The sequence below is a fragment of the Berghia stephanieae genome, chromosome 1, assembly GCF_034508935.2.
Source record: "Berghia stephanieae isolate SIO BIC M18660-M18661 chromosome 1, UCSD_Bste_1.3, whole genome shotgun sequence".
Lineage (NCBI taxonomy): Eukaryota > Metazoa > Mollusca > Gastropoda > Nudibranchia > Aeolidiidae > Berghia > Berghia stephanieae.
The window spans coordinates 52,165,216-52,192,715 of record NC_088360.1 but is presented as its reverse complement, the minus strand read 5'-3'; the positions used below and the strand labels follow the sequence as shown (position 1 = coordinate 52,192,715).

Below are 27,500 nucleotides of genomic sequence, written 5' to 3'. Positions count from 1 at the left end.
TTCTATTCCAAATAATATCCTAGGCAAACTGCAGCGCATTCAAAATCAAGCGACAAAATTAGTTTTGAAAAGAAAAAAAAGTGATCATGTCACACCTTTGTTTTGGACTTTACATTGACTCCCTGTTAGATTTAGGATTACATATAAAATTGCTGTAATGTGCTATAATCATATTAATTATTAAAACTTTTCCTGCCTATATATCAGATTTAATTAATGTTTACACTCCCTAACGCTCTTTAAGATCCAACTCTCAATCACGATTATGCGCACCTAAAAAAGGATCTAAGACCTATGCTGAACTTTATTACTACTACTACTACTACTACTACTACTACTACTACTACTACTACTACTACTACTACTACTACTACTACTACTACTACTACTACTACTACTACTACTACTACTACTACTACTACTACTACTACTACTACTACTACTACTACTATATTATTATTATTATTATCATTATTATCATAATAGTAATATAGTAATAATAATAATAATTATATAATAATAATAATAATAATAATAATAATAATAATAATAATAATAAAAATAATAATAATAATAATAATAATAATAATAATAATATAATAATAATAATAATAATAATAATAATAATAATAATAATAATAATAATAATAATAATAATAATAATAATAATAATTAATAATTATTATTATATTATTATTATTATTATTATATATATATTATTATTATTATATATATATATTATTATTATTATTATATTATTAATTATTATTATTATTATTATATTATTATTATTATTATTATTATTATTATTATTATTATTATTATTATTATTATTATTATTATTATTATTATTATTATTATTATTATTATTATTAATTATTATTATTATTATTATTATTATTATTATTATTATTATTATTATCATGATGATGGTTATTATTATTATTATTATTATTATTATTATTATTATTATTATTATTATAATTATTTATTATTATTATTATTATTATTATTATTATTATTATTATTATTATTATTATTATTATTATTATTATTATTATTATTATTATTATTATTATATTATTATTATTATTATTATTATATTATAATAATATATAATAATATAATAATAATATATAATAATATTATTATTATTATTATTATTATTATTATTATTATTATTATTATTATTATTATTATTATATTATTATTATTATTAGTTATTATTATATTATTATTATTATTATTATATTTATTATTATTATTATTATTATTATTATTATTATTATTATTATTATTATTATCATGATGATGTTATTACTATTATTATTATTATTATTATTATTATTATTATTATATTATTATTATTTATCATTATTATTATTATCATTATTATTATTATTATTATTATTATTGTTGTTATTATTATTATTACTATTGTTATTATTGTCATTATTATTATTTATTATTATTATTATTATTATTATTATTATAATTATTATTATTATTATATTATTAATATTATTGTTATTTTTATTATTTATTTTATTATTATTATTATTATTATTATATTATTATTATTATTATTATTATTATCATTATTATTATTATTATTATTATTATTATTATTATTATTATTGTTGTTGTTGTTATTATTATTACATCTGCTAGTACCACTTTTAAGTACATCTATTCTCATACTTTTTCTTATTTTGCTTCGTTCAACCCAGATCATATTGCCGACGCAGGGTGTTTACACTCGGAGGAAAGCAGAATTAGCTTACAAATGAAATATAACTTATCCGAATCGTTCTGCGATGGGGACCATGTCATTCCTGATGTTGCAGATCTCTTCATTGATCTTCCAGCCGTTGACGCAGTAAATCACGATGAAAACTTGTGCTTGACATTTGCTCAAAGGAAAAATGACGTATGCACGATAGAGATCGCCCTTGGGTTTACAATTGAAGGCGTGGAGGATTGGATTGAAAAGCGCAATCGCCTGCAAGGAGCCATGTTGTGCACCTACAAAGGTTTTGGAATGGATGCTTGTCCTTTGGAAACGGGTCTGGTGATGACGATGATCTCGTTTAAGGACTCAGTCCTCCCGCCCTTATTAGGGGTTAATGTAACCACACAAATCATCAACATGAAACACTTTTATCTCCAGCATTGGTTTTAAGTTGATGTTTTACATCGGAACAATTGCAATTCATGACATGATGCCTGCAATCCCATTCTCTTTAGTTCCCGTACTCTCTCTTTTTTCTCTTTCAAAATAAAGAGGAATGTATTAGAAAGTTAAAAAAAACATCAATTAATAGAAGGGTGATAACTTTTTTGAAAACCAATCTATAAATTCCTTTTAATGGGCCAACATATTATTTATAGGGTAGGCATTACGGTTGGAATAATTCACTTCTTAATGTGTTCGTATTTATGCTTGAGCTGTATACAAATGAAAATCCTTTATATTCCTATACAAGGCAAAAGGAAATGAAATGGACGCATCATTTTATTCAGTGGACGTTATCAAAAAAACAAACAAAAAACACGATGAATGAAACACCAAAGACAAAAGAGAGATGTGGGAATATTCTCTTTCGTGTTTCATTCTTCTTGTTTTGTTGACAAAGGGGAAACCCGAAATATCCACATTATACGTCTTTGTTGAAAAAATGTAGCTTCCATTTTATTTCTTATTGTTATGTGTTTCTTCAACGTTTCAATCTGGGACATTTTTATTTATATTCCGATATAAATTCTACAATTGCCCTTTTCATATTTCTAAATACATCTCTACCCTCTTTTTTGAATGAGCGAATGGCGTTACTGAATCTTCTTTTCTTATTAAATAAGCATCAGAATGTGAAACCGATCCCGAATTGTTTTGTTTATTTGTTATTGAAAAAATATATAAAGAATATTTGTTATAGACGTCACTGCAATCTAATGTTATTACAAATTTGCTTTTTTAAAAGTGTACTTTAGTTCTAGAAGTTCATCAACAATCTTGCAACACAATTGCATCATTTCATCAACTAACAAAGGAAGATGTATGGTTTATAAAAATGACAGATTTAAAGTTCGGTGTCTGTGAAACTTAGGTTCGCTGGGGCCCAAGACAAAGTAAAGGAGAGCAAATAGTCAGACGTATATAGATCCCAGCCGCTATGTACCCCTGTATCTAGTTTACGGCCACCCAAATTCTCGCACACACAGCAGTGTGAATGAAATACACATTAAACTAGACACTCGGATAGTTCTCATTAGTAATTAACGGTAATCTCAAAGATGATTTCTAGAGTATGATCCCACGCAGAAAAAACATATATCCACTTGCAGAGAGAGAGAGAGAGAGAGAGAGAGAGAGAGAGAGAGAGAGAGAGAGAGAGAGAGAGAGAGAGAGAGAATTTTTAAAGGAACTAGACAAAACCAAGTCATCTCCAAGACAAGGACAGAAAGTAACAGAAAAGAGAGCCAATAGGAAACCAGAATATTTTGTCATTAATTTGGTCCCACCAATCCGTTCGCAGACAGAGGCACGTAAGTTATCAACGTGAATGATACACTCAAAATACGTACAAAATGTTAATATCTTATTGAAATAGGCTTGTAGGGAGGCACCTTAATTATACACGGACGTTGATTTAAATAATAAACAATAACAATTTTAACAAACTAACTAAAAAAGGACAAAATACAAAAAAAAAAAAAATACAAAAAAATCCTCCCCCCCCCAAAAAAAAAAATACAAACAAATAACAGATTTTGCTCTTTGTTTTTTTTTTAAAAAAAGGTTTTAAGGTGCTTGCGACAAATTTAAGTCATATAAGTCTCATCCACACACCAGCACAGGACTCCAGTGAGAGGAGCACACTCCAATGTTTACAACAATATTCAAATCAAACGGTATAACTAAAAGTACTGAATGGTAAGATAGTTTACAAGGAAAAAATCGCTTCCCAAAACTAATAACTTACATTTGACTGTTTCCTCTCAGCCAAGGGCTTCGACAAGGGCCGTGACAAAAATATGTAATCTCAGTCCAAAATAAAAGCAGAAAGTAATTCCGAAAACATATAGGGGTTTAGAAGACACAGTAAATGACCTCCTGACCACATTGGGAGGTCAAAAGACCCCACCCAGGAGTTACTATTTCAACAGAAGACTTCTTGGCAGATCCAAATACATTCTTTCCTGGTTAAAATCTGAAAGCGACGTTGAAAGTACAGCATACAGGGAGAGATGCGAAAGAGACAGCATCAGTTACCTCTCTCGCCAACATTGGAAACGTTTGGTGTTAGATGGTGCTCTGAGTCCCAAATCAAAAATGAAGAACTGAACGAGTGAGTATAAAATAATGAATAAACCACAACGCTAAATTCATATATTTGCATTATTTTTACTTTTACTTCGGATAGATATAAAACAAACATTTGGCAAACATCTTTCTCATAAAATTGTCAATAGATAGACAATAATCAAGTCAAAGCATTAAAAAAATATCGAATCTTACAGGAAACATGTTAAATAATAATAATAATAAAATATGTATCAACGAATTCCGTTGCAGCTTAATCATAACAGGAAACATAAATACCATAGTGTTTATCACAGTTAATTCATTAAGTCATGAAATGCGCATTTAATATAAACAGAATTTGTTATTCCTTTGAATAATATTATTGTCTTTATTGTGATTCCCCATTTATAAAGTGGGAAGTGCATTGGGGTAATACATTGAATAAAGACTCTTCGGGTTCTAAATACTCACTTTGAGTTTGAGTGAAGGGGGTGGGGGGGGGGGGGCATCGTGAAATTATAATGAATTGTTTCAAAGTAAAAAAAAACCCCGCACTATATGGATCTGAGTGAATGAGTCGTTAAAGGGAATCACAACGTTAAATTAAGTTTGTTATAATATCTTTGAGAACTCAACCCAAAGTGACTTCATCCTGCTTTATTATATATGTATGTTGGTTTATTAAAAATAACTAAATATGATATCGTTATCTTAAAATAACATAAAAAACTATAAGATCAAAACCTAAAAGAGTACCATACATTTGTATACATTTTTGTGTACCAGAATTTTATTTGACAACATTGGATAACGTGACAAACGCGCAAAATATCGAAGCAACCAAAGTTCTTATATTAATATTGTATACTTTAAATGTAATTTATCCAAAGTGAATATATGCATTCTTCAGGAGCAGCATCATGTTGCTATTGGCAAACAAAGATGTAAAAATAAATCTACACAATCAAATGATTTCAAATTGGTATCGAATCTTTAAAAATTAGGCCAAGATTTGCTGCAATTTGCCTCCATCATAAACAAAAGGGACACTCCTTCTTTAAGTGAAAAATAATGAAGCAAATGCACGCACATAAAGGATTTTAAATGAAATTTTAGGCAGAGGGTAATTCTCTTTACTTCTTGCTTTATTATAATTTGAAAGAAGGGATTGTGTGACCCTTGCCATAATCTGATATTTATGAATTGCAGTTATATTTCATGACGAGACTTTAAATCTAATTTTTCGCTTTAGTTTCAACTGGACACAATGCCGTATTGAAACAACTGGTACATAAATGTGAGGCTCTCGAGGGAAATGATCCACTTGCTGCATTTTATGGAATTGAGTTTTTAGGATGGTTAAAGTAAATTAGAAAATTTTCTATTTTCTTGCAGTTTTTCGGGAAAAAGTATCATAAATTGGCAGAGTTATAGCCATTTAAAGTTGACAATGTGTAAAAAAGGTTTTGAGAAAAATGGACTTCAAAATGTACTAAACATCACAAAAAAAACCAAAACAAGCTAATCTATCATATCATTGGTAAATCTCAATTTTGATAGTAAAGTTCCATGATCCAAAACCTATTTCATTAGACATTTCTTTATAGTTCTTAATAGTTAATAATCACGTATCCATTTCCAAAGAGCGCGTCACATTGGATAAAAAGTCCAGACGTGGTGGGATTTTTGCTACAACGTTAGATTCCTCAAAAGAGCTTCATTTGTCGGGGGCAATCCTCTCTTTCAATAATAAACTTTTATGGAACCTATTTCCAATTGTTTTATTTTACAATCCTCAGCGATAGAAAGGGGGGAGGGAGACGATTTTTTTCAATTATATAAATTTTGTATGTTGTTGTTAAATTAAGATATTGGTTACTTACAGTCTAAGGTGAAGTTACGATGTTTACCAACTGGTACTGATATTCAAAAATTTCAATTTCAAAATTCATAGCTTTTAGACATTGACTTTAAAAGAATAGAAAGACATTTCATTAAAGTCTTTAGAAAGGCACCGAACAAACCGACTGTCAAGAAAACAGTGTAATCGATATAGTCATTGAGAAACAAAAAGAAGTAGGAGTAGAAGGGGGGGGGGGGCAAGTAGCACACACACACACACACACACAAACAAACAAACACACACACACACACACATATATATATATAATACATACAAAGAATATTTTATATATATATTATATATATATATATATATATATATATATATATATATATGATAGAGAAAGAGAGAGAGGAGAGAGAGAGAGAGAGAGAGAGAGAGAGAGAGAGAGAGAGAGAGAGAGAGAGAAGGGGGGGGGGGGGTAAAGGTTTTTATGATATGTGCACACATCATTTTAAAATATATATAAAAAAAAGATAATATAAAAATGTTTAAATCATATTTACAAACATGAATAAATCACAGATATGCTTTTCTGTTACATAATTTCACTAAGAACAAAGCTCTTCATCACATTCCTCTCATCAGCATTTTTATGTAACGAAACATCCAGTACCAGATATATTGTAACCCATTGTCAAAGAGGAAAGTTCTTCATAGTTAAGCTCTGATAAAGCACACTAATGGGCGAGTTGTCGAAAACAAACCATTGTTTTGAGAAATTCAGTAGATTTCAATAAAAATAAACTGGTCAATTAGTGATACTTTTGAAGATTTAGATTTGAAGAAATCAATCATGGATACTTCATAATATTTACTTATACATATTGCCCATCTTCCTTCTTTCGGAATATAAATATTTGGTTTGTAAAATTTACCCAAAGATATAGATTGTATAAGAAGAATTTGACAAGTCGTGTGAATCAAATCTTGAGGAAACTGCCTGACGACCACAGTCCTGATAACAATCTACATAATATCTGTATGTTTGACTTACCTTAATTTTTAAAAAAATGATGATTTATTTAAGTAAATCAAAAGTACTCGTAATATGAATTTGATTCGTTTCTCATGCCACTATATTATATACTTCAGGAAAGAGATAAAGGCTATAAACGAAAGAGAGAACAAAACAATACACCCATTAAATATGTAATTTAGTTCTTGATATTGACTAGCCTCTTCCTTTGACAAAGCTAGAACTAGTTTTCAAAAGTGTAAAAACTGTATAGTGAAAAGACCCCTCAAAATGAAAGTAAATAACTTATTACTGGCTTGAATTGCGGCCAATTTTAGAGAGCTATTTTAAACGACATGATATTCCCATTAACTACTTTGTCAAATAGTGATTCTCTGAAAATAATATCCTCATCATTACATGAATTTTCTGCCAAGTAATCCAATCATACAGACAATTAAAGTCAACAAAGTCCTAGAGTCAAAATATAGCAAGAACGAAGTTGGCGTCATAAACCTCTTTTTTCGTCAGCCTTTTAAATGAGTAGTTCTCACTCAACTATCAATCAGACTATAATCGTTCAAGATTACACATAGTTTTATTTGCTGGTACGTTATATCCGGCTGGAAGATGTTATGAGCTTTTTGGATAAAGGCAATGTATCAATAGTGAAGTCCCAGGTTGAGTGTATTTCATAAGATGAGAGTCAGTTCTATTGATCGATATTTGAAGGAAAATTTTCGGGCCCAAAAAAAAGAGATAAGTTAAAAACGTATTTTTCAGAGTACGGCAGTGGTAGCCTGATGGCTCAATACTACAATAAGGATGAGCTTGGCCCGATTGTTCTCTTTATTTACATAATGTAATAATAGATATTGTCTCATTCAGATACTTCGATGGTCCGGACATGTTCCAAGGAAACTTTTTGCGTTCACATTATCCAGGCACGCCTGAATTAATAAATTTTAATCTATAAAAGGTTACAGAACCCCGACTTGGCTTTGGCTTTTCCAGTATCCGAAGAATATTGTTCCAGTTCATGAGGACCATTGCAAGATCCCATACTATGCCTGTCGGGATCCATTCTATGTAGAATGATGTTTTTTGAAGGACTTCCTTGATCAAACTGCAGAAAAAAAGAAACAATAAAGTTTACACCAAATTCTAAATTAACCCTCGGTGAATAATTTTTAAAGTAAGAAATTAAAGGAAAAATCAAAACAATTTCTTTATGAGTTTACTTTGCTTGTGACCGAAACGAGTTGCATAGTAATCTTATTTTTGAAGCTGACTTGCCAGATGTAACACGAAGAACGTGCTATTACACTTTCATGAAATGAATGTGGTCACAATCACCATCACCATCACCAACATCATCACAATCACCACTACCACCACCATCAGCACAACCATCATCATCATCTTCATCATGATCATGATCATCGTCATCATCATCATCATCATCATCATCCTGATCATCATCATCATCATGATCATGATCATCATCATCATCACCATCATCATCATCATAATCATCATCGCCATTATTATCATCCTAATATCACCATAATATCACCCTGGTCATTGAGGGGTTTAGGTTTTTATTAACTTCACAGTAACTCGGATCAAACCCTTTGACAGAATCACAATGATGATACTTTAAACAACAAAATAATGTTTAAAAAACAATCCAAAATCAATCTGCAACACCTACCAGGCTTGTCATAATATGAGCTTATATTTTACAAAAGATTAAAAAGAATTTCATTACAAATGTAAAAGTTGGTTAGTTAAGCAATATAGAATGGTATATTTTACTTGGATTTTAGGTAAAGTCGAGTTAACTTAGATAAAGCATGGCTTCTTTTACTTAGCAAAAACGAATGTTAACCCTCGCCTTACCATATATGGGAAAATCGTAACATTCAACAAATATATCTCTTAATCAGATTTGTCTTGTTGATCACAAAATTTGAAGAAAAACCTATGGTATAGCCATAAGAAAGAATGATGTTTTGAAAAAATATGTACAGTGTGTATTTATTGATTATGATTATAAGTTTTATCAAATTAATTTTTGTGATGGACATTTCGGGAATAATCCTGAAAATAGTTGGTAAGGAGGGAGTTAAAGGAAAAAAGCTAATGATAAATCATAAGAAATGTTAATAAATTGTGTATTTGAAATGTGTCGCAAAAGAAATTACCTGAGAAAATAACTATTGAAATTGGCATGAACAGTTTGAAAGTAAAGAATAACTTATTTGTTTGGCAAATAATGCTGCGTTTCACCTTTTCACCGAATCACACTTTTATCAAATCAAAACATCTTAAACTGATAAAATAATGAAAAAAATATAACGCTAGATCTACAATGGGCCCTGTCTTGTTATTAGAATATTGTGGCTGTGAAATGCTGATAACGAAACTGAATAAAAAGAAATATACAAATCAAAGCTATCAAAAATATACAACTACTAATGCAACAATTATTATTTCTTCTTCTTCTTCTTCTTCTTCTTCTTCTTCTTCTTCTTCTTCTTCTTCTTCTTCTTCTTCTTCTTCTTCTTCTTCTTTCTTTACTACTACTACTTACTACTACTACTTACTACTACTACTACTACTTACTACTACTACTACTACTATCTACTACTACTACTACTACTACTACTATACTACTACTACTACTACTACTACTACTACTACTACTACTACTACTACTACTACTACTACTACTGCTACTACTACTACCACCTGCAGCAGCTACTACTACGTCGACAATAAATATTTAGATAAAGAAAATTGAGATGGGGAGCGAAAGATAAATAATGATAAAAAACAGAAGTGACAGGAAGTATTTCATCGTATCCTACCATCTATAAAAACAAAACAATACCAAAACAAAATAAAAAAGAGAATCAAAAACAAAATAAAATTAAGAAATAAAACTTCAAAAAGAACAGAGGATGTGAATGTGTGCATTGCTTAGCTTTTAACCATTTATATGACAATTAGTTCTCATTAACATCTGCTCAAGTAGAAAGGTAATGAAAAAAAAGCGACATCGTCATTTGCAAAGCCATCAATTTCTTGCATCATTTAAAATCTTAATTAATCTTTTGTATAAACAATGCAGTATTTTTATATTGTTCAAAGATGTCAACAAATGCTGGTATTTTCTTTAAAGTAACTTTTAAAGGAAACAAGCATCAATTACCTATATAGGTAATTCAATTTACACAATTGACGGGTCATTTTACGCTTCTAAGAATTTTAACTTTTTGTACAATCAGAGAATATATTGGTTTTATTGGTTCATGATGTATGTATAGATAGATAGATTACTTGAAATTATGATAAGAAACAGAAGAAGAGAAACAAACCCTCCAGAATGAAAGAAACTTGCCTCCACTGAAGTGTTTCAATATCATAGAAAAGACCAGAAGAAATTATACGATTATGAATTAGCCTAAGACTGTTATGGAATATAAAGAAGCTAATGTCGAACAAGCTTAAACTTTTCAGAGAATATGACAACAAGCCGATTTCTTGTGCAGCTTGGCAGATGACATCATAAAGTTGTGCCCCTCGTGTAAACTCAGGCTTCCCGCTGAGCCAAAACTATATGTATCAAGTTTATGCATTTTATTTGTGGGTGTTTTCCTGTTACCGTACTGCGGACGAAAAAGACAAGTTGAGCGGGTTAATAGATTTTGTAAAAATGCGACCCACTCCATCAATCAAGTATTATGTAAGTATTTTTCAAAATGTGAATTTCATACATTATTTTTCTAAAAGACGGGATTATAATTTCATGCAGTTTGATAAGCTGTATTCATATTAATAAGTCAAACTCATAAGCATATATTGCCCCATAATATTTGGTACTGAATTCAATTTTCAGCATCTGGATAGGATTCATTTTCTGCACGTGAACATTAACCGAGCCAACCGATTTTCTCAGCTCATGCTTTAGTCAGAATATTTTTCCTGTAATATTTGAAAGATGTTTCTCATTGACAAACCATTCAGAATTGAAATGGTATACGCATTTGACCACGGTGCAAAGCGGCCTCTCACTAGCCCATACAGCATAATATAATATGTTCGAGGCGTCTATATCGAAGTGGGTACCAGGTAATTTCAGATCTTGCCTTGACCATGATACACGGCCCAGTTATCCAAACCCCTGTCTAGCACCTTAGTAAATCATTTTAAAAATGCTTTTTAAACATATTTTCTCGACGTCATGTCAAAGACAGATGTAAAATGCAGAGGTCTCCTGGAATAAAATATGGTTGTCTTGGTCCAAGAAAGTTGTACAACGGCCTTTTAAAAATGATTGCCTTAGCTAGGCGTCCAACATTTACCTTCTTCATCAGGAGGAATTAAAATTCTCAAGTACTTAGAGCAAGGCAGGCAATGGTCGTATGTATATTTCATTATATTATATTTATTTGATGAAAAAGGTCACTAAATTGTCTTAATACAAATGTGCAATATTATAAAGAAAAATATATCAAATCAGAACAAAAAAACTGGGCTGGCTGATGACTATTGTGCAATTCTTTTTTAGTATCTAGGGGGAAAAACTTTCATTTTTTCTGTTTCAAGTAAAGGCTGAATTTTTAGTTAGAAACATTTTCAGTTAATTATTCTAAACAGTTGAATGTCAAAATATGTTTTCAAAAACAACTTGAAAACTTTAGTTTTGGATGGAATGAAGTGTCTTCACTTAAACATAATTGCAGTTCAATAAGGTTTCACTTATCTGATGTTTTATTTTTAAAACCAATGATGTTCATCTTAAAAGAAATGGTTCAAGAACACCATCAATAAAAAGAGTGCAATAGCAATAAAAATTTGGAAATATTAGCACCAAATAAAACTAGGCGTTATCGTCCCATAGTAATCTCTACAGGGACCTGATAGCTTAACAAAATCACAGATTCACTGCTGACCCGGCTATAATGTCATATGCAAGTCAAAAGACGCTTATGTTTCCATTTTAGACATTACATTACGCGCGAATGCAGACTATTTGACCGGTGTACAAACAACAAAGAGGCAGCAGAAGCTGAAGCTGAAGTTAAAGAACACAGCAAAAAGCATAAAATGCATTTCCTCGCTAAGAGTGAAGCAAAAAGACTAGAAGAGAATACAACTTTTAAGTTGTGTGAAGAGAATAACATTTTTGAAGAGTTTTTTTTTTAAAAAAAGAATATTCATTGTTAATCATCGTAAAGCTCACAAAATATAATTCAGCTGAAAAATATTATTGCTAGTATGAAGCAAAGTGTAACCTTTCAGAGAATTTTAAAACAGGCCGATTTCTCGCTCAGTTTGCCCGATAGTGCTGTTGAATTGTGACTCTCGTGTAAACTTAGACTTCCAACTGAGCCAAAACTAAAAGTATCAATTGTATGTGTTTTGTTTGTGGGCGGAGTCCTGTTATCGTACTGAGGAAGAAAAGAGACATTGATGGGGTTGAAAATGTAGCTATGCTTGAAATGGAGTCATCAAACAATCTAGTAAGAACAGAAAACAATAGCAACACCTGTTTAAAAATGACAATAGTGAAAATTCCAAATATTGTCAAATACATTTAAAATCCGATTTGAAGTATATAGTTTGAAAAAGTTTATATTCTTCTATAATGAGAGCTATATTAGTATTTTAGGAGTTTCATGACACAAAAAAATTAACATAGATTTATAGGCCCTAAGTTAATTTGCCTGTCGAAAAAAAGTGAGACAAAAGGGACTGGCTAAAACCAAGTGCGGAAGTTGGTCAAAGAACTGTGTATTTAGATGACTTGTCTGAGATTAGTTAAAAGTCCCACTCAAACAGCATTCCATTGTTGAAATTATACATATTAATATATTTAAATCATTTGCAACAGAGAGAAGGTAAGAAGAAAACGACAACAACAAAAAAACCCCGCGTTGATTGAATTCCAGCGAGCTCAAAACACGGATAGTATCGGCACAAGAAAACGAAACCTGGGAGGAACATTAGAAATTAAGACAAGATTTAAGCGCCCGAGAGAAAGTAGGACAAAAAGAACTTGTTCAGGCAGAGATTAAAAGTAGATTCGGAAACAATATATATCTTTACGTCAAGTGTTACATCACTCAAAGGTCACACAGCGAGAAATCGTATCCAATATCCTACCAAGAGGAAACTCTAAAATCATTGTGTTGCATAGATAGACTAATTTCCGGTTTAATAATGGATGTCTTATTTTTCTAGAAGCTGTTTACATTAATTTGTTTGATGGAATTCCTGCGGCCATGACTATGTAAATTATTAAATGATAAAGGAGGACACAGATAGGTGAAGTGATTATAATTGAAACAATGTGAACATTGCGCATTTGTTCAATAACGGTTCGAATGAGTTTTCTATTTGCTATCGACAATTGGTAGCCTCGTCTATTCTTTTACAATGATACGTTATCTTCTAATGAAGGCCATAAACAGTCAATTTCAATTACGTCAATTTTCAGTATTTATTAGTCTATCTAGGTCGGAGAGGAGATGAACGCCACCAACTATACAAGTCCACCGAAAGGATACATTGAAGACAGAAAAACACAACACTTGACATGCTGGATCGGTCGTACCTCGGTAGATTAATGACCGCTTAACAATAGAGAAGAATAGCTGAAAGTGGAGAGATCTGCATCCCGTATATCCCCCCGACAATCATCAGACCATGGGATTGTGATGATGATGATGACGATGATGATGATGATGATGATGATGATGATGATGATGATGATGATGATGATGATGATAGATAACATAAAATCATATAATTATACATTGAGCGATAGGATAAAGAATCACATAGATTGCATTAGGGGGACGATGCGAGTCCCTCATTGACAGCCGTCACTGTTGAATTGAATGGCAGTGTTGTGCATACCGTGTTGGGCAACTCTTCAACTGGTCACCCATTGACCAAATGTAATCCAACTCTCTGAGCCAGTAATAAGACAGAATTTCACTCTCCTCTGTTAAATGCATTGTCCAAAATCACATTTCAGGCGTATTTTTGTGACCTAGCTTTATAGATGAGAGGTGTTTTAAAGATAAATTAAATAAATTCCCTTTATTCATCCCAATGGGGAAATTTGTCTTGATGGTCTATTCCAGAGCAGCACCGCAAAGTGAGCTAGAGCGAGATGACTTGCTCAAGATCACACAATGCAGCAGGTAGTCGAACTGGGTACCTTTTGGGTAAAAAGAAAAGACCATACCGCTGAGCTACGCTCCTACAACCCCCCCCCCCCCCCATTAATTGTGAAGCCTTGATGTTCAAATTTCTTTATTCGTAGTAGCCTTGGTGACGTCATACCGTTTTGAGAAGCTTGGTCTAACAATACCGAAATGAGACGCCTTTATTCAATTCTATTGGTCTTGTGGTATGACATCCAGAAGGTCTTGGGTTCTAGTCTGGCTGTGAGCGGCTCATAGTCTTTACTCATATTCTCTCGCCGCACCCAGGTTTAAAATGAGTACTTGGCGGCTAACAGCGTTTTTTCTTTCGGGAAAATTATACATATATATATAAATTGGAAATAATGGGCTGCATAGGTATTTGCAAATGACGAGAAAACAAAATACCATTTGAAATTGTTTAAAGAGAAAAAGCAATGTAAAATAGATACAAAATCCACAAATATTATTTCGAAGAAGAAAGATGATCAAAATGTTAATCATTACGGGATATGGTCACAGCATGTGAAATCTGCAATATGCCTCAGAAAAAAATATTAAAAAACAACAAAATTTATCAAATAAGAAAATAATTTACAATTCAAGAAATATTTCACAAACCTGCTTTTTCATTTCCCTGTCCATCATTGTAAGAAGTCTGTACATGCCTTCTTTTTCAGTCGCATTTCCAACAAAAACGTGGGGGTATTTCTTGACATTCTCGTTCCTGAAGAAATTTTGAGGCGGCCAATTCATTTCAGGATCGGCAGCTACTAGAACAGGTTTGGCTGTTTGGAGTATGTCAAATGATTATGAATAAATTAATGTGTATGGCTCAAAAGTTGAAACAGATTAAACATTAAAACATTGTTACATTCGTATAAGACTATCTCAATATCCCTTTCACAAAACAGAACCTATATTATTACTTCATGAATGAAGTTGATGTCACTAAGTACTTTGGCGTTGGTTTTAACTACAAGAGAAAGGGCTTGTTTTTTTTTTGTTTTTCTCTCCTCAATTATTCTCTTTAAAAACTATTAATGTTAAAGGTTACACAAAAGTTTGTTTGTTGGCTGTAATTATTGTTTTGGGAGGCAGAACTGGTGGGCATTGTATTTAACCCATCGTCTACTAATATACAGATTGGCTGATTTAACCTCATCAATATACTGCCGTACTCTGGGAAAATATTAAAATGTTGTCCCCAAATTTATTTTTTCATAGTAAGGCTGTACAATATGGATTTTAAAAAAAAGAAATAGATAAGTAACTTATTCATAGTTAGTTATAGTGGCAACGAATTCCATCTAAAATCAGTCCAAATATGAGTGTTAGAGAAATGGAAAAAGAAAGCAAAATAGTTTACATTTTATTACTTTCAGCGCAGAAGCTATAGTCCACATTTTTATGGTGCTTTTCATGCCTTTTAACTTCTTAATGTACAGATATTAGAAAACCTTACTGTAAATAAATATTATGGGTAAATATCGCGCGCTATCTCTAGTGATCCTCTAGTGTCAGAAGCACTTTAAAACTCTCAAAAACATACAGAACAACCATAAATGAATGGTTTCTGAGGCTAAAGTTGTGACCTAATTAAAGATACAAAGGATGGAACGATAATGGAAAGTCAATATCTAACAAATAATCATGATTAAAATATAGTTAGATTGTTTTACGGTTTTCCAATCACGACAAATCAATCATAACAAAAGAATAGGAAAAGGTTAAAATACAGCACTGTGTACTTAAATCGTTACATATTTGACGTAGACATCAACCTTTAGTAGAGTTTGCATCACCAACAATCCTTTAACATTCAAAGCAGGGCATACCCAATCAGAGAAAAAAATGCTCTTTCTTGTTTTAGTGACACAGTTCCTTGTAGTAAGGTGTGAAATATTTAACAAAAATACTAATGAAAAGGTGAAAGTGGAAAGGCTTTAGATGGAAACAATACAGACAATGGATGTTTCGGGTACAAAAACCTTCGTCAGCAAAATAATATATTATGTATTTTTCATTCATACCTTATCCGCCCAAGAATACAGACGCTACAATTCTTAGTAGGCTACATTTTGTTTTATTTGTTTCAACGTTCCTTACTTAGTCTATTGTTTTGCTGACGATGGGTTTATACACATTAGGTTCATTTTCTGTATTGTTCCCATCCGAAACCTTTTTTCACCCTTACGTTAGGAGCCCCAGGTAGATCCCACCGCTCTCTTCTATTTCCGATATATTCAACACTAACCTTTCTTTCCATTTTCCGGATTTGCAAAAAGGGCATACTCCATAGCCATTTCATGACTGAGTGTGTAGATTTCTGACATGAGAACGAGAACAAATTCACATTGATTTATGGCCGTCTGCTTGTCCGTTAGTTCGACACAGTTCCCTGATGTCTCAAACACATAATTTGGGTAGTTCTTGCGTAGACTGAAAAAATGATTCATTATATCAAATGTTAATCTTTAAAATAAATAGGTTCATGTCATAGCACTTCTTGTGTTGTTTTTAAACTGCAAAAGAGGCGGGGTTTTTGTTGAAAATCAAAATGTTTGTCCCCCCCCCCTGAATTTGGCTTTCATTGAGTTATTGTAATTATAAACAGAAAATGAAGTGAGTAGAAAAGTGCCAGAAGACAATAGAGAAGAAAGGAAGGTGTGCAGTCACAATTTCTGCTTCCCATTCTGAAAAATTATAACTTATGTGATTGACAGTTCATGTTTTAATTAGAAATTCATAATAGGCAGAGTTGAGACACAATGTGCCAAGATCGTCGGACGATTGGGAACTTAACATATGTGCTGTTAAATTAACTGAATATCAAATGGACACTGTGATTTTGGTTGAGTGCAATAAGATATTAATTTGAGATTCTTATTTGACATAATAAGGAACAATATATATATATATATATATATATATATATATATATATATATATATATATATATATATATATATATATATATATATTGTGTAATTGATCTTCTGGTTGTAAAGCGATGGCATTATATTTTCTAGCCTAAATAAATGCTGGTCGTCAACAAACATCCTCGCTCCTTTACGCCCATAATCATAAGAATCTGCCTATACATCCTGATTCTAAAATAGTTATGCCACCTTATGATTCAATATGTAACCTATTCATTCTTTTACACATAATCCGAAGAACTGGTTACTTCCAATGAGTTTGGAAGCGGAAAATAGGAAGGTGTGACGTCAGGACTTCTCTATTGCCGTTGGGAGTCACCGAGTATATTTTGCATAAAATTATTTCTCATTGATTTTCCCGCATAGAGGGAAGCTCGTATATATTGATTTCATGAAAATAACTTTCTGGTCAAATGGAAAAAATGGTGAGCTTTTATATAGCGCAAATTCCACTAAACGTGATCAAAGCGCTTTACAAAGGGTCCCTGACCAACAGCAACACGTAAGATATAGAACGAGACATGACGCCTGTTAGGCGATATATTTTTTTTTTCTGACAGAGACAACGCCGTTAACGGCCAGGTACTCACTTTATACCTGAGTACACCTGACACAATGTGAGTAAAGAGTTTGTTTTTTCCCAAGAATCAACTAGGAGCCGAGCAAGGCTCGAACCCAGGACCTTCCGATCCGAGAGCGAGCGTCATACCACAAGACCACATAGCCGCACAATGTACAAAATACGTTGGCCAAAAACAAATCAAAGCTGTACTGATGACACTTAACTTAATGACTACAGTGCGGCAACCTAGCACATGGCCTGCCCAAAACAATGAGTATCAACAATAGCAAAAAAAAAAAAACAAAAAAAAAAAAAAAAAAAAAAAAAAAAAAGTGAGAGTGAATTGTATAAAATGCCTACAAATTAATAATGGGATCGACTCTTGTCCTTTCACGAATAGTGTGACTGATATACACGGCCTTCTTCTTATCTTCACTGCTCACAATCTGTAAGCCTATAGGAAAAAAGAAATTGGAAAAAATCATACAACTTTAGAACACTTAATTTAATACTACACTAAAGGACGCGTCAATGAACTTAAACAGTATATAATTGAAAGGCTCTAAAAAAATAAATCCAATAAAAAGAACTAGCATTTAACCCTCTTCTTGTACTTATTGTCTAATCTTGGTTTAACTCCATATACATTTTAAACATAGAATAGGTATATTACAAAAGCTTTCACCATTGGATGACATTATTAATGTAAAAAAAACAAACAAAGAGAGAGAGAGAGAGAGAGAGAGAGAGAGAGAGAGAGAGAGAGAGAGAGAGAGAGAGAGAGAAAGAAATTTCAAGTAAGACCAAAGCTGAAGAAATGATCCTGGTGGTCCAAGAAAGAACTAACAATGACAGACCAGAAGAACACTCTAATATGTAGATATAAAGCATCACCAAGAAACAGATAATTAATTTTATGAACACTTCTTCTATTCTGTCAAATGATTAAAATAGTTGAGACCTGCTCTGAATATTGTAAGTTAAGGCAATGGTACCATTTTGAGATGAAGGGTCCACTTTATCATGGTAGTTACTGGGGTGTGTGCCATCGCTGACTTCCACATCAGCCATTATCTCCTCGTTCAACCACTCAGCGGTAAGACTTTCGGCCAATGGCTGGGCCCGACTCGTTTCTAGAAGTTCAGCGGCGCAACCTAGAAATAAAAAGAAAACTCAGATGAGTTAAAGAACCTACAATTTGTTTTTGCCAGAAACCAACTAACCGAAGTATGATGCCTATAATTATGCTTGATTCATTCATTCGCATCCAGTCGACGGCAAATAAAACGGCTACATCAATTTGAGCAGAGATTGCAAACGAATATCCTTTCTACTCCTCTTCCTTCTTCTTCTCCTCCTTCTGTTATTCCTTCTCTATTTCCTCATATTCTCCTCCTTCCTCGCTAGTTTTTCTCTTCTTCTCTCCTCATCTTCTTCCTACTCTTCCTCTATTTCTTATTTCTTTCTCGACAAACACATACACTAGCAGTTAAAACGAACAACCACAATTATTGCATCTATCACTATCTCTATAACACCCCCCCCCCCACTCCCTGATTTCCTCCATGCTCTCAGCGTATGAAAGCTCTAATGATCCTTCTTTCACCATCAGCATGAAAACTAGCAATCATATTATAACAGTATTCTTGGAAATTATGAATTAGCATAGCGTAATTTAACATATTCTTTTTAATATTCGCTACAGCGATGGTCATTCACTACTTAATATAAAGCGGCTAAAATAAACGCAGTTACATAAATCCTAACCTTTTGATGCCATAGTGATCGTTGGATAGACTCCTCCATGAGCTGTAGTAAATCGACAGTGATAAAACACATTGTTATTGTGACCAAAATAGACCACTCCTTTCTGTTGTACACGATCTGCCTCTGCAAACACAAATCCACAATGCAGTGTGTCTCCTGCCTTAAATTTGGGGGCGTTTTTCAACGACCATTTGCCTTGAAGAAATACATAAAAGAGACTTGTGAAATAATCTTTGAGTAAAATATACTGTTTTATAGACAGAGATCGCTGGAAATGACACAATCTTACGCACCAACTAAATACCTACCAATATCTAATTCATCCCTAGCTTACACTGGTAACAAAATAGGTCAATCATGCACAAACGCCCTGTGTTTTGTGATCAAATTTTACATTGCTATCTACAATTGTTTAGATGCTCCATATTCTTAACTTGAAAACATAATATTTTTAGATTTTTCTTCTTATTACTTCTTTGCTTGGTTAGCAAATAACAACATTGTCTTAGAATATATAATTGATATTTTGCAAAGAATATCAATCTGCGAGATAATTACTTCAATAACTATTAAAACATTCAAGTTTACTTCTACTAGGTATTATATTCGTGTCAGGAAAAGAATCACTTCCAGGCATACTTACAATTTTGAACAATTATTTCCCCCTTGGAGGGTAAGAAACAGACTTCTCCAGTTTCTGATCCAAGCAGATTGTTGACGTCAGTGGTAGATTTGCTGAGTCCGATTCCCGGAAGAGATTCGCCTCCAAGAAGTTTGATTCCAAAGTATGATGTTCCTAGAAGTGTCATACATGAACCGTTAATCATCAAACAATTATATAAAATGATAACTAAGCACTTGGATCTTTTTAATTGTAATAACTGGTCTGTGTAATTAATAAACAATAATTATCATGTTTCTTAATCTCCATCTCTAAAATATAACAATTTCTATATTTTTTAGGAGAGTTATATATATATACTCCCAAAAATAAAACTATATGTGGATATAATATATATATAATATATATATATATATATCCACCTTCTTACCCTTGCATTAAGACATTTTGTGTTGCATAATCGGTTGTCGTTTCTTTCAGATAATACATAATTTTAAGATTTAACCCCATTCTAAACGTTTAAAAAATGTTAATCCACATATGGTTTTATTTTTGGGAGACCTTTAACATTTCGGAAATCAGGGCCACATTTTTTACTGTATGTAATTTAATGTAATGTACCCTTTGTCATCATGGAGCAATGAGAAATGAACATCTATATGCGTTCAATAATTTTTCAATCAGATAATCATTCGGGATCATTGCATTATTCCAAATTTTTGTGTGTGGTCATACCTGTGAGCATAGGCTGTCTGCACTGAACACAAGCAGCAAAAGAATAACTGTCTGTAGATTTTAGGTTAAGTTTATTTTTGTCTCCTTTGATTCCTTGTCCTTTTATCCATGTTTCGGCCTCACCCTATGGGATAAATTTCAATTAAACCCTATTTATTCATTCATTCATTCATTCATTCAAAATTACATAGATCCAAAATATACATTCTAAGCTAGTAAATTCATCGCATAGGTCCTTCATAGGTAACTCAATACCTTTTACTTGTATTGTCTGGGACATATTATGTGAGACAAAATCTATGGGCCTCTCTCAATCGTAAACGTATGATGAGCATTGTCTTACATTGAATAATTCGATGAAAAAACATTTTTTGGTAGCCAACATTATATTTATGTTAGAAGCAATTAAGTTTTATAAAATAATCCCAATAAAACAACTCAATATTTTCAAGTTATTTTGAAAGTTCAACAATGTAGAATACATCACAGTTAGTCACTTTGCAAATGCATGAATACATAAATAAAAAAGTCTTTCCATCAATACAATGTTTCACTAACCCAATTCCTCTCAATGAATCTGGCATTGTAGATGGATCTAGACCAATCCATTTTCATAGTACAGGGTCCAGCAGATGCTACCACAGATGCCAGCAACGGGTGAGTGTTGCCCTCACACGAGACCGTGGCTCTCCCAATCATTTCTCCAGATTGTTTTTCAAAAGAGATGAGGGCTATTTTATCGTCCTTGAAGTCGAGGTAACAGCTTATGATTTCCTCTGTGTAATGTAGCGTGAAGAATAATATGTATGCATTTGTTTTGATAAATTTTATTACCAAAAAAAAACCCCAAAAAAAAACAAGCATACAAACAAAGAAAAACAAAAACATACAAACCAAAACAAAACAAAAAAAGAAAAAAACCCCCCAATAACACACAAAACAATTATTTGATTTTTAGCCTTTTACAACCGATTTTAGCAACAGATAAGTAATTGTTTAAACTGAGGAATTTTGAAGATTCTGTTTTCACTTACTGTGAATGACTCTCATGGCCGGTCTCTTAAAATCGAATATGAATTTGCCATTTATTTACGAAAATGTCTTTTAAATAAGGTGGTCCTACTTATGATTTATGTCTGTTGTTTTGTTTTCCCTTTGATCTTTTGTATTGTTTTCTCTTCTTTTTCAGATTCTTAAATTCACTTTAACTAACATGTACTTAATTGTCTGATAACCGACATAGCCATTGTTTTAATCTAAATGCAACTTACTATTCCCATTCCAAGCAGACACGGTTCTCATTCCCTCCTTCATGGCCAGAGATCCCAACTTTAGTAGATAACCACACGATGTTTTGGAGGATCCCAGAAAGTCACCTTCCATGGGATGTTCTTTTGTGGACACACCGAGTTGAATTTCTGTGTTTTGTTCTGTTGAAGAAATAATCAGTGTATATCACTAATCACAAACGTTGCTAGTTGATTATCAAATCAGATTAATAAAGTGGGTTGATAGTCATATGAGACGATCTTGATTTTGATATGTGTATAACCAATAGTAAAAGTAGTCCTATGTAGCCACGAATAATATGAAGCTAGAGTTTACCCGGGTTACTATTTATAGCGTTAAATTGTCAGTAATATTTATTTTTTATACGTTTTATAGGACAATGACCTGTGGCAAATTCTGTTCAGTCAGACCAAACAAGCCAAGTTACCCAAATCACTGCTAGGTGAACAGATGGGTCAGCAGATCTCGCCCTAATTCCGGATCAAAACCGATCTCGTTGCTTGTGTGCTGTTAAGACCCTCTTTGTAAGTGATGCGAATTAGTTTTGTTTTAAGAAAAAGAATCGAATGAAGAAGTAATAAATAAACGGACAATATTCTATTTTATAACAAGATTAGAGAAGTAAGAGAACGACGGAGAATGTTATTAGGTGAAAAATATAATTTTGAATCAATAGCCCTTTCGATGTTTCGTGAGATGCTGATACCGAGGTATCCCCAGATGCAATGTAGACCATATCTATTAAACAAAGATTAAATGTCAACGTGATCAAAGCGTGTGGGAGGGGGTGGGGCTGGTTACAAATCTTGCTCAAGGTTGAAAGTGACAATACCCAAAGGGTGCCCGAACCCAGGACTTCCAGTATAATGTTACAGTTCCATGCCAGCTACACCATGCCTCCTCGACAGTTTAATGCATGGAATTGATTATTATAACTTCACTTTATAAATAAACATCTTGGAGGATCAGGCACTTAATTTAGTCAATGAAAATCGTATCGAGAAGTGGAAGACAAATAAATAACACAACAACAGCAACAACAACAACAACAACAACAACAACAACAAAGAAACAAATAATATGGACAACAACAACAAAAAACATGTGAATTTAGTTATTAATGCGTTCAAACCCGAGGTCATTCGCGGCCGCATTCGTCAGTAAGCCTCATAAAAGGAGAGCATCGTCTTAGCCAACCGTTGGCGTCATTCTGTATGGCTAACATTAAAGATCGCAAACCTCAGGGGTTCTGTCTTACACACACTTTGCAGCCATAATCCCAATCAAACATGAATGCGTACTTTGCAATTGTCATTGACAGTGGCAAGACTGTTGATTAAAAATCGGAACCAAAATAGGCAATCTGAACAGTATAAAATAAAAATCTGGTTTCATACTGACTGCTATTGGGAATACATGTATTTGCATTGTAAAGCGCATTAAATGTGGTAAAAATATGGAAAAGAGTTATGCAAATTTGCTATCATTTGTTTGTTTCTCGTAATTCAATGACACTATTCCTTACGTAGTGATTTGACTTCAAGCGAGAATCCATCTCCAATGTTTAGAAGTGGATATCGTAAATACTGGATAAGCTGTGGGTTATCCTCGTGTAGGGATAAGGTAAAGACGGCCGAATCTGCAGCCAGGTCCTTGAAATGGATGACTTCACTACATCGAAAGTCAGAAGAAACGTCAGCTAGGTTCAAGGTATGTGACAATTCATCTTGAAATGATGATGGTGCTTTACTTGTCACGTCGAGTTTGATTGAGTCACCTGTGGTAAAAAAATGCATAGCTTCGTCATTTAAAAACAAAAGTTTTTAATTTCAGTATAACGCTTTCTTTTTATCATGTTTCATGGTATGAAAAGGCTGCGCCAAAAGACATATATAATTTGTTACACTCGATAGAAGGAGATATCAATGTAAGATAATATTCTAAAGTGAGGTGGAAATTTTTAGTTTTCATCGGTATCTCTTGGTGAAATAATGATATTTATCACAAACTGACACTATATCACCAAAAGAATAACAGAAATAGCGTCTTAAAGGGTAATCATCTTTCAGGCATTTTAATAAGCTATTACTGTTCTATTTTGGTTGCAGAGTCCTCATTTTTCAGTTATTTTTCTTTATCATTCACCTCAGAAAAACTGTGTAAAATATATCCCTCATAAATTACCTTCATACTGGTGTCTCTTTTGGATCGAGTGTTACTAAAATGATCTTTCAGCACAGCCGCTGTTCCTCTTTCTCTCTCTCTCTCTCTCTCTCTCTCTCTCTCTCTCTCTCTCTCTCTCTCTCACTCCGTCTATCTATCTATCTATCTATCTATCTATCTCTCTCACATACACAAACTCTCTCTCTCTCTCTCTATCTTTCTCTCTATCTATCTCTCTCTCACACACACACACAAACTCTCTCTCTCTCTCTCTCTCTCTCACACACACACACACACACACACACACACACAAACATACACTTCACGATTCAGAAGTCAAAATGTAAAAAATACCAGTGTCGCTACCACGCCATTGATTCTCTTCATCAGTTCTTTAATTAAAGCCCTTTGCATTCTATCCAGTCCTATTAGTCATATCTCACTAGACAAATGCTTTGGTCATACGTTAGTACAATGTTTTATAAAAATGAATGTTTCATAAAATATTATTGAAAACAAAAAGAAGAAGATTTATTTTTCAAAGCAAGACTAACATCTGACACTTGGAATAGTGCGTTATAGATTTTTTTAAAAACAACAGACAAACGAGCTTATATATAGCGCATTTTCCACTTAATTTGCTCAAAGCGCTTTACAGCCAACAGCAACACTTAACATGTAGGACGAGACACACCACCTGCTAGGCGATATTTAATTTAATAATTGCTATTTTTCCGACAGAGACAAAGCTGTTAATGGCCAGGCACTCATTTTACACTTGGATAAGGTAAGAGAATATGAGTGAAGAGCGGGACTCGAACCCATAACATTCTGATCCAAAATGGCATACAACAAAACCACATAGCCGCGGCAATTTTCATTCAAAAACTTTCTTTTCCACAGATTTCATCATTTTCATAATGATTCCGGTGAAAAGGAATTTTGATCTTTAATTAACCAGAAAGTTACAAACAGAATTCTCTCACTATAACCCATTTAAACGAAGTCGGGACATTTCTTTAAAATACAGCTTACAAACAAAGATTAAAGCAAATATTATAGGTAATTAAGATAGGGGAAGGGTTCGATAATCAATAGGACAATGACTATAATGGAAACAGATACTATACTCCTGTCATGCGCATTCTAATACGATTCAATAGTCTGATGTCACGTCGCCCGGCAACGGCGGCCATCTTGGTTCTAAACAAAAAAATTATTACTTTATATTTTTCATGCTGGCTAGAACTTTTCATATGTCTTGTGATCAGAATGTGTAAAAGTCAAAACATGATCAAATTTATGTTTTTTTTCCTCTGGATACGCTTTATGCTCGCCGGAGAAATATTTCATACGGCGTCCGCCATTGTTCCGATAGTTTAGAGCCAGTGTTGCTAAGTTAACATGCGTCATTAAGAAGGAAGTGACGTTACGACTGTTGAATCCTATTGATAGGGATATTTCGTGTTCTTATTAACGTTTCTAGACAAGTTATTTCAAGTCACTTTGATCAAAACAGTTAAATCAGGAAAGTATTTTATTTTATTTCCACACGATAGGAGTTTTGCTATTATTGTTGTTGTTGTTGTTGTCATTATTATTATTATTGTTTTTGTTGTTGTTATGGTTGTTGTTGCTGCTTTGGTAGTTTTAATGTAATTTTGGGAGTTATCGGCACGTGAAAAGTAAGATGATATCATAGCTATGATATGATTTACCTGTGTTTTAATAGGGTTTTATCAATACCACAACCACCACTATTACCCCCATCACAAAACCCACCACCACCACATCCATCACCACCACCAACACCACGACCTCCACCACCACCACCACCGCCACCACCACCACCACCACCGTCATCATCATCATCATCATCATCATCATCATCATCATCATCATCATCATCATCATCAACAACACCACCATCATCATCAGCAACAACAACTTTAACAACGACACCAACCACAACAAAACAACAACTTATCATATTTAAAGTTTTTCTATTTTGTCATTAGCATTAATATATGTAAGATAAATATAAATTATTTAATTCACCTTCATTCAAGAATCCAACAGAGGGAAAGAACCCTCCTCTAGGCTGTCTCATTCGTTTCTTGTAGACCAGCTCCCCATTCTTGGTGAAATATACAAGGACCAAGATGGGCTCTCTGAAACTGGAAGAGTCAATTTGGGGGAAGACGATGCCACAGCCCATTTTGTCTCCCGTTTGGCATTCTGCTGAGGCATTATTGTCTTCTGTGGTTGGAATAGTAATATAAACCAAATAGCGACAGTTGCTTGTATTAACAAACATTTGAAATGCTTGGAGAACATGAACATAAAACTGAAAACCACCCACGACCTGGAATGTTTAATAACTATGGCACAGGATCGTCTTACAATGGAAAGACATTACAGTAGATCTATTGATAGCCGAGGCATCGCAGTTGATCATAAGTGATAATCAGTCTATAATGATGATGATGATGATAATAATAATAATAATATAATATAATAATAATAATAATAATAATAATAAAATAATAATAATAATAATAATAATAATAATAAAATAAATAATAATAATAATAAAAAATAATAATAATAATAATAATAATAATAATAATAATAATAATAATAATAATAATAATAATAATAATTATAATAATAATAATAATAATAATAATAATAATAATAATAATAATAATAATAATAATAATAATAATAATAATAATAATAATAATAATAATAATATAATAATAATAATAATAAAATATAATAATATAATATATATAAATGGTATGATAATGATAATAATGGTAATAATATTAGTGATGATGATGATGATGGTGATGATGATGATAATGATGTTGATAGTGATAATAATAACGACTATGATAATAATAATAATAATAATAATAATAATAATAATAATAATAATAATAATAATAATAATAATAATAATAATAATAATAATAAAAACAATAATAATAATAATAAATAGTTCGCCAAATAGTTAGTACGTA

General features: G+C 32.3%; 2 protein-coding genes across 6 annotated transcripts in view; one reads left to right on the top strand and one right to left on the bottom strand.

The window, feature by feature from the left end:
- The window catches only part of LOC144964215 (uncharacterized), a 6,027-nt gene extending 3,149 nt beyond the window's left edge, over positions 1-2,878 (top strand). The window contains exon 3 of the mRNA XM_078898231.1: positions 1,731-2,878. Within this exon, the coding sequence (XP_078754357.1) occupies positions 1,731-2,182 (452 nt within the window). The 3' untranslated portion in view covers positions 2,183-2,878. The remainder of the gene's footprint in view (positions 1-1,730) is intronic.
- Positions 2,879-7,836: 4,958 nt separating this feature from the next.
- Positions 7,837-27,500, bottom strand: part of LOC144977171 (uncharacterized) — a 49,954-nt gene continuing 30,290 nt past the window's right edge. For 2 of the 5 annotated variants that reach the window (XM_078922093.1, XM_078922072.1), the window contains exons 8-20: positions 26,530-26,730; positions 23,834-24,085; positions 22,290-22,448; positions 21,577-21,794; positions 21,019-21,142; positions 20,305-20,457; positions 19,662-19,856; positions 18,890-19,048; positions 18,255-18,348; positions 16,648-16,832; positions 15,012-15,178; positions 12,471-12,626; positions 7,837-8,293 (exon numbers count right to left, since the gene is read on the bottom strand). In XM_078922093.1, coding sequence (XP_078778219.1) covers positions 12,474-12,626; positions 15,012-15,178; positions 16,648-16,832; positions 18,255-18,348; positions 18,890-19,048; positions 19,662-19,856; positions 20,305-20,457; positions 21,019-21,142; positions 21,577-21,794; positions 22,290-22,448; positions 23,834-24,085; positions 26,530-26,730 — 2,060 coding nt within the window. In that variant the 3' untranslated portion in view covers positions 7,837-8,293; positions 12,471-12,473. Of the gene's footprint in view, positions 8,294-10,685; positions 10,842-12,470; positions 12,627-15,011; positions 15,179-16,647; positions 16,833-18,254; positions 18,349-18,889; positions 19,049-19,661; positions 19,857-20,304; positions 20,458-21,018; positions 21,143-21,576; positions 21,795-22,289; positions 22,449-23,833; positions 24,086-26,529; positions 26,731-27,500 lie in introns of all 5 variants that reach the window. The other 3 variants (XM_078922052.1, XM_078922062.1, XM_078922083.1) reach the window with 2 other exon arrangements.